Genomic DNA, 8,205 nt, shown 5'->3' with positions numbered 1-8,205 from the left:
ATAATAACAATATTAATTATAATTATAATTATAATAATAATAATAATAAAAATATATTATTATATTATTATTATTATAACACAATGAATAAATACCTCATTATGATGATTATAATTATTAGTATTAGTATTACATTGTTATTAGTAGTACATTATTATCATTCTTATTATTAATGTGTTATTATTCTTATTATTATTAATATTATTAATAATAATAATGACAACAATATTAATTATAATTATCATTATAATACAAATATATGATTATATTATTGTTATTATAACACAATGGATAAATACCTTATTATGATGATTATTAGTACGAGTATTACATTGTTGTTATTAGTACATTATTATAATTCCCATTATTATTTATCATCATCGCTACACAGTGGATGAATATGATAATCTCGCGGCTTTATTCACCCGTCGCGCAACAGGATCAGCGCTGTTGACAGCTGGGGGGGGGGGTGACGATGACGTCACCGTCCTCATCGCGGAGGATTCCTCGCTGAGGACCTTCCCACGGAGCGGACCGCGGCTTTGCGGTCGCCCGCCCCGCCGCTAGCCCGCGCGCCGTGGCTTTTCGGCGGCCGCGCGTCGGTCACGGTGCGTTTTCCCATCTCCGCGGGAGGACTTTTTCCGAGCTCCCCCCCCCGAATCTCCCGAACAACTCCGCGCAGCGCCCGGGTTAGCCCCGAGCTAACCGGACTAGCCTAGCCGCGTCTTGAATGGGGATGCTGCCGGGTTCTTTGTCGCGGGACCGCGGACGAGGTGGGTGGATTTATCTCCTTTGAAACCACAAGAAATGCGTTTTCAAACCGTGTGCTCCGCGTTTTGCACTTCGCGGCGGTCTACTCTGGTGGTTCTCAACCCTGAGGTCCGGGGATCGGTGGTCCCGGTGGTCGCCCGAGAGGTCCCGGGGGGGGGGGGGGGGTCCCCCAGCAAAACGAGTAGTAGCTGCAGCGTCACTTCGTTTACCGGACGTTTGTTCCGGTTAAGATTGTACAACAGCCTCAGATTGAGGGTCCTGATGCATTTAGAGCTATAAGCGTCAATATTTATTGATACATCCAACATTTGAGCTTGATGTAAATATTGCTCCTATCCATCCCCCCACGACCCACTCCAATGCAACATGCCTTTTCTCCTTGAGATTTTCCCAGTTTAACAACCCTTTGTAATTATTACTACTAATAATAATCATAATAATAATCATTATAATAATCTTTATTTGTACAGCACCTTTTCACACAACATTCGCAGCTCAGAGAGCTTCACAGACATTTTGGAACGCATCATTTTACAGTGATTAATTATTTCACGCGATTGAATAGTACACGCGACGAAAAAACAAAACAAAACAAAACAAAAAAAAAGAACCAAAAATCAAGAAAACCAAAAAGGAAAAGAAAAAGGGACAACGCGGAGAAGAACGCGCTCATGTCGGGGAGAGGGTTCTAATCCGCGCCAACTCAGAGGAGATCCAGCCTGGAGCTCCGGGGGCACTTCCAGCGCAAACTCCCGAGCCGCATTCCGATCTCCGCGCCCGTGGACCGTCCGCCGAACGGTTCGGTGGCGGATCCCGGAGTGTCAGCACCGTCCCCGGATCACGGTTCGAATAAACTGTCAACGCGCGGTGTGAGAACAAACCGTCGGTTTGGACGTGGAAACTTTACAACCCGGCGCGCTACTTATGACGGAGCGGGTCCGGTTCGCCGGTGGTCACGTAATGCCGCGTCAAGCGCGTCCTCCTCTTCGTTTTTAACATTTTATTTTTCCCCGGCTGGCCAACCTCCGGTTCTGCTCGATTCAAGCTTTTTCTTTTTCTTCTTTTTTTACGCTGCTTGTGGCGGACCGCGCTGCGTGGATTCCCCCGCCCCCGCCCCGGGGACAAGCTGCGTCTTGCAGCAGTTCTCCGATGTGGGGGGGGGGGGGCTTTTGAGGCCTCTGTGAAGGCGCAATCAGGGGGTTCAACTGAGCTGCGCGGCGGTGACAGGTCAGGTCGCCGCCGGGGACTCGCACGCCCGGGCGTGAGTCACGGGAGTTTCACCGAAAGTTCACCTGCCTTACCGCAACCGTACCCGCCGCGGTGGCTCACCCTGCCCGCGTCCCGTGGGAACCCGTAGACTTTTGGAAGCTGGGATTCGCGTAGACGTACCGGACTTGGACGCGAGTCGCTGGAGGGAGGGCCCCTCCGCCCGGTCGGTGTTTGTGAAAGTGACCGCGACATAATGTCGGACGTTTTTCTCCGGGAAGCGCTTGTTTTTTTTTGTTTTGTTTTGTTTTGTTTTGTTTTGTTTTGTCATCGGGGTTTGGACTCGAGCTGACCTAAACATAGCTCAAATCAGCAGTTATAGCCGGGTACAGATCTCCGCACCATAATTATGGACAGTCTGCTGATCCTTCTTCCTGCATCTCAGGAAACGCAAGTCAGGCCTTCCTGTGTACCACAGACACACACACACACACACACACACACACTAAGTCACTCACTGGCAAATAACACAAAATGGGTCAATGTTACAGTGGCATTTTCATTGTGAGCCTTGGAAGTGATTGCGTGAGATTCGGCAGCGACATGCGTCCGATTTAGGTCAAACCGAACAAAGGCATTATTAGCAGGCCAGACGGACTGACTGGTTGATATTTCTTGCCCCCACCCCCACCACCACCACCACCACCACCACCAGGGTCCCTGTCCTAAATGTCTCAGTGTGGAATGTGGCACGTAGAATTCTTTCCGTGTCTCCCCCTTTTGCCAAACGCTCTCAGCCCTTTCCGCCGCCCTCTGTGACGTGTCCAAGTGGTTTGGGCCCCAAGAAACACCAAGCCTCCGTACGGGGGCACGCGGGATCCACAGTGATGCCGAAACAGGGGAACAATGAGTCAGGGGAGCGTGCTAACCCGCCGCTAAAACTCATAACATCGAGTCAGACTGTTCTTTTTCCTCGGAGCATTTGGGAGTAAGAGATTTAATTAGAAACATTGCTCCTCTACCCTGCACGCATCCTGCTTCTAAAATAAAAGCCTCAGTGAAATTCAGTCGGTGTCTTGTATCCACGTAAAATCCCCAGATTCCATCGGGTAGAAAGATGTGGGTCTGGATGCTTAATGTTATTGATTTAATTGTTTGTCCTGAGGTCTGTGTGTGTGAGTTGCTGTCCCCCCCCCCCTTTTTTTTATTAAAATAATTTCTAGGTCACTCTAGGAATGCCTTGAGATGCCCGTCCTTTCTGATACTCTGAAAGAGTCCTTTGAAACAAGAGACAATTTGATTAAATGTTCTTCAATGTTTCATTTTCCCTTTCCTAGTTTGCCATGTGAAGAGCAGCTAAAGCTTTATTTCAAGTTACCTCGCACAAAACACACAAACTCATCACGGTACTTTTGCTGCAACGAGCTGTGTTCTTCCTGCTGCTGTCAGATTTATTTTTCGGCGACTGACCCCAGCAGAAGCCCATTTTTTCCTGATCTTCAACATTAGCTTCATGGCCAGAGCTGCGGGGGAAAAACTAGTTCTGATCTTGTGGATTGCATCATGAAGGTGTGCTGTCTTGACTTGTTTTCAACTGCCTCTGTGATTGATGGGTAATTTCTGCTCCTTGTCCTTAAACATTTTAGGTTGTTTGTAAAGGGACATGAGGGGAAGACGGAGCCCTGGTAGAAAGACGAACCTAAGGAAAAAGTAACAGCGCTGCTCCAACATTAAACCCCGTGGATTTATTAACAAGGTCACATCTGGATTAATCAGTAACAGACGTAATCGCTGGGCGAAGGGTATTTCTGCCGCTCCTTGCTGAAGAAACCCTCATGCATTCACCAATGGAGAGCTGAGGGTGAGGTGGCAGTCGGCCCCCCCTCTCAGCATGCTGGCCCTGGGGCTGGAGCAGACAAGGCGAGGGGGGAACGGAATCGGTGGCGCGCAGAAACGAGCGACTGTGGCCTGGCAGGCCCCTTCCCCAGGGAGTCCCCTAGCCAATGAACAGTGCGTTAACATCAGGCAGAAGATCTCCCAGTGGGAAGGCCGCAGTCACCCGGACGCCGGGGTCAAGTCGCACCCTCCGGTCGTATCCCGGACTCTATCGGCGGATCTACTGGGAAATGGATTTTGTGGTAACGCCACCAGTCAGGGACCTCAAGGAAGAGCCTGCCTCTCCAAAGCTAAGAGCCTGGGTTTAGATTTCCGGGAAGCCCGAGCAACAGCTAAACCTAATGCAGGCAGTAGAAAGTCGGAACCCCTAGGGAATTACTCCAGGGATATTTCAACCTCCACCCCGGAAAAGAAGCTGGTTGTGCCATCTTTGCCTTCTTCCCCCACAGCAGACATTCAGCCTTTGTTACCCCCAGGGAAACAGATCAACATGGCCGGGGTCATCTCTAAACCAGGGCCTTCTTTGACGGACGACTCAGATGACAACATGCCCTCTGGGAACTTCTACACCTCCAGGGGCTTCTGGCGCAGGCTGGAGGGGGACAAATTACTCTGGGAGAAAGGGCTGGAATCCTCAGGAGCATCTCAACCGCCACCTAAACCACAACGAACGTTCCAGTACATGACTTCCAGCAATCCCAGCGCACACTTGGTCCAATGGGACCCCGGATCGCCGGGCAGCCTCTTGCATGGCAAACGCAGTGGTACAGCCCGCCCTCCAAGTTTCACGCCCCCTGCATGCACAATGGCTCAGACCAATGGTCTTACAAGGCACAAAAAAAACAGGTGAGGTGATGTGATGTAATTGGAACCTACTTATCGTCAATAGATAGAATAGTTATTAAGATTTCCCTAAATAAGGAGTAACTCATTGCAAAGATGGGTGAAATCACATCTATTTCTCAAATCTGAATAAACCTTCTTTGATAACAGCTAATGAGAAAATGCACTTACAAAAACAAAATTAGCCCATATGTTTGAAGTTCTCCCATTTCAGGTGTTCTCGTGCTAAATTTACTCAAGGTGTTTGGAATTCTATATTTAGAGGAAACCAATGAAAGTGGAGCTTGAGGCAGTTGGCTGGACTCCAGGCGTGATGTCTCTCATAACCTCAGGCAGCATTGTGCAGTATTGTCTGGACGTGGCCTAGTTCCTGAGCAGCCATGGGCGTCTGGGAGGATGTGTGTATGGGGGGACTTTACATGTGTTTTCACACATATACTCATTTGGCTAAACTATTCTCCTGCAGGGTTTAATATCATGATGCCGAGGACAGTTTCTCCTCGGCTGAAAGGGATACCGAACTTCAGCATGCCAACACTGTTCGCCCAGTGCAATGCGGCAGAGCTAATCCTTGACCAAACTATCTTATCCCCGGAAATGAGGAAAATACACCTTCCAGAATCTCAAAAGCGATGTTATTTAAGTCCTACTTCTTGCATCTTTATGACCCTTGAAAATAAAAACAAGACCTTAGTTTTAAATGCAGGTGCATTTGGAACCGCTATGACCTATAAATACTATAAAAAGTGATTCCCTCCCCCCAAAAAACACCTTTAACATGAGACAATGGGACGGGCAATAGCATGTCTGCTATCTTTAGAGTGGCAGCGTGACTCCCTGTTCCTCACCACCTTCCCTCCCTCCATTCTCCACAGGAAGTCCTTTGAGTACGAAGACGCTCCACGCCTGACGGTGCAGCGGAGCACGCTGGGAGGCAGCGATGCCGGCTCGGTCCTCTCCCACGCCTACTCTGACGACAACATTTACGAGGACATCGTTTGTGAGTTCCAGTTCCTCAAACGGGCACGGGGCGTTGCCAAAAAAGAAACAGAGAGGAAGCCATAAAGCCCATCGGTGTCTAGTCATTGGCCAACGCAGTTCCTTCACTGAGGGGTGTAAAGAAAAAGCTCCATTTATGAACTTGTTATATTGCTACAGCAGAGACTCGAGGAGAACACGTTTTGTTGTTCATCACATCATAAGGGCTAAATTAACATGCATGTGTTGAAGGGCAATTTGGGGACAGGCTTTTGAATTGCATGAAGTAGCATTATTGTCTTACTTTGAGAATATTCCAATGCATCCTCCCCCAAATGATTCTTGCTCTACGGCTTGTTGCTCTTTTTTTCCCCTTCGTAACAAACATATTTATGGACATATTTGATCTTCTCCTCCTTCAGGTGATGTGACCAGAGATAACCCCTACGAGGATGTCAAACTGTCTCCCATGTGCCTTCCCGTCTCCAGACCCCGACCTAGGACCATTTCTCAGAGGCAGAGCCCCCATGCCCCAAAGGTAACGCGCGGCTGAGGGCTCGGGGGTCGTCGGCTTAATGTAATTTTCCTGTCAAATGCGGCCCCTGAAAAGCCATTGAAACTGCAACTTTGGTCAAGGGAATCAACTGGCCAACTGACGCATCACACTTGATCTGGTGTGATGCGTACATGTTCTTTAACCTGACGTGGTAGGGATATTTGAAAAGAACATTTCCTCCGTTTGAGACTTCGCTTCAGTTTGTCCGAGTGAAGCTGCAGGCGCCTTAATCATGACCAGAAAAGACTCATGGCCGCTCCCTTAATGCCCCGCAGCTCCCCCCGAAGCCCCACACACTGAGGAGCTGCGCGGGCAAGTCCCACCAGGCGCTGTCGCCCAGCGGCGCCGGCCGGGCCGACTCCCCCGGACCGGCGGCCCCCAGACGCCCCAGCACGCCGAAAGCGCACAAGCCCCCTCACGTGAGTGACGCTGGAACTGCTTCACATGTTACTGCCTTTGCGGACGTTGCTCGTCTGTATCTGTTTACCGGGGGGGGGCGGGGTGCGGTGCTCGTGAAAACAGGAAGGAGAAACTACAGAGTGGGGCAGATGGAGAGAGGGAGGAGAGAGCAAACAAGCTGATGTTGGAATCTGTTTAGCGAGTGGAGAAACAGAATACATTCATTTAAATGAACGACGCGTGGACGCGGACGCTGTGTGGAAAGAGATGAACTCTGTGAATGAGGTAAAAAGAGCGATGATCCGTCGAATATTACCTTTGCAAGTTATGCTAACCTCGAAGCTAATGCAATATATCGTCGGATAGAGCAAAGGGTGTAATTTTTGGACGGAGAGGCGTCATTTCATTGACTTGACTAGCGCCAAGTTCAATTTTGAAATTGGTCGCCATCTTTTTATTGGATCTGCGATTTGATAAACGGCAAAAAAACAGCACAAAGAAATTGCCTCAAATTCACAAAGTGATGTCTCTTAAATGTTATGCCAAGACATTGTAAAAAAAAAATATCCCAATACATTTATTCATTTAGTAGAATGAATTATAGTTCCTCAAATGTGTGACCAGGCTGACTCACTGAGGCAACCGTTCATCCTGTGAGATAAGACCTTGTTTCCTGCGCCAGCTGTGGTGTTCAGATGGATATTCCCTGGCCCCGCAGCCACTCTGCCACCAGTTACCAGCGTCCAACGCTCCACAACATCCTCCTGCTGCGGAGAATACTGGGACATAACAAGAAAGAATGCTGCAAATTCATAATGCAATAATGTCTTTATTTTCAGTTGTATAAGTGTCCTGTGTCGCCGATTGCACGGTGACTCGCTGCCCCCATGAAAACCCAGGTTTACAACGGCGTCCTGTCCGTCCATCCCGTTCCCTCACTTTATTGTCACTGTGTTTACGACGCAGTACGTCAGCAAGATTGAGACGATCTTCGATGCCAAGCGAGGGAAGAAGAGAGTGAAGAACCAGGGGGGAGTGGTTCGAGGTATTGAGTGCACGCACGCACGCACGCACGCACGCACGCACGCACGCACGCACGCACTCACACACACAAATGAGATTAAGTTGAGACTCATGATGGGAATACGCTGCTTTTGATCATATGCGCTAGGCCAGCTGCATCCAAATAAAAGGGCAACTGTCTGTTTGTGGTTATAATGGGCTCATCCCCCCCCCCCCCCCCCATCTCTGCCTGTCCTCTCATCCTTATCAACAGAAACAGAGGAGACCAGCGGGACGGAGAGCGACCCTGAGGACAGCGCCAAAGGTACTGTATCCAGGGCCTTTCTTGCCATATGGAGACTATGCGGTTACATGGAGCCCCCCAAAGCCACCAGGGGTCCCCAAGCTGCCAGTTGGGACTTTATTTATCTATTTATCTATTTATCTATTCAATCATTTGTTCATAAATGCATACATACATACATACATACATATATACATTCATTCATTTATTTTTTAATTTAAATGACCAGTCTCTGTTGGTAGCCAAGCGC

The 8,205-nt window shown here is 48.8% G+C and overlaps 1 protein-coding gene across 1 annotated transcript in view; it reads left to right on the top strand.

Moving 5' to 3' along the window:
* The first annotated feature begins 657 nt into the window (after positions 1 to 657).
* dennd2c (DENN/MADD domain containing 2C) overlaps positions 658 to 8,205 on the top strand; it is a 17,688-nt gene continuing 10,140 nt past the window's right edge. The window contains exons 1-7 of the mRNA XM_080015128.1: positions 658 to 773; positions 3,624 to 4,719; positions 5,592 to 5,716; positions 6,117 to 6,232; positions 6,526 to 6,669; positions 7,616 to 7,694; positions 7,926 to 7,976. Coding sequence (XP_079871254.1) covers positions 3,869 to 4,719; positions 5,592 to 5,716; positions 6,117 to 6,232; positions 6,526 to 6,669; positions 7,616 to 7,694; positions 7,926 to 7,976 — 1,366 coding nt within the window. The 5' untranslated portion in view covers positions 658 to 773; positions 3,624 to 3,868. The remainder of the gene's footprint in view (positions 774 to 3,623; positions 4,720 to 5,591; positions 5,717 to 6,116; positions 6,233 to 6,525; positions 6,670 to 7,615; positions 7,695 to 7,925; positions 7,977 to 8,205) is intronic.

Source organism: Zeus faber (genome assembly GCF_960531495.2).
Source record: "Zeus faber genome assembly, chromosome: 15".
In the NCBI taxonomy this organism is placed as follows: domain Eukaryota; kingdom Metazoa; phylum Chordata; class Actinopteri; order Zeiformes; family Zeidae; genus Zeus; species Zeus faber.
The sequence above is the reverse complement of the archived record's forward strand: the minus strand, read 5'-3'. Positions and strand labels throughout refer to the sequence as shown.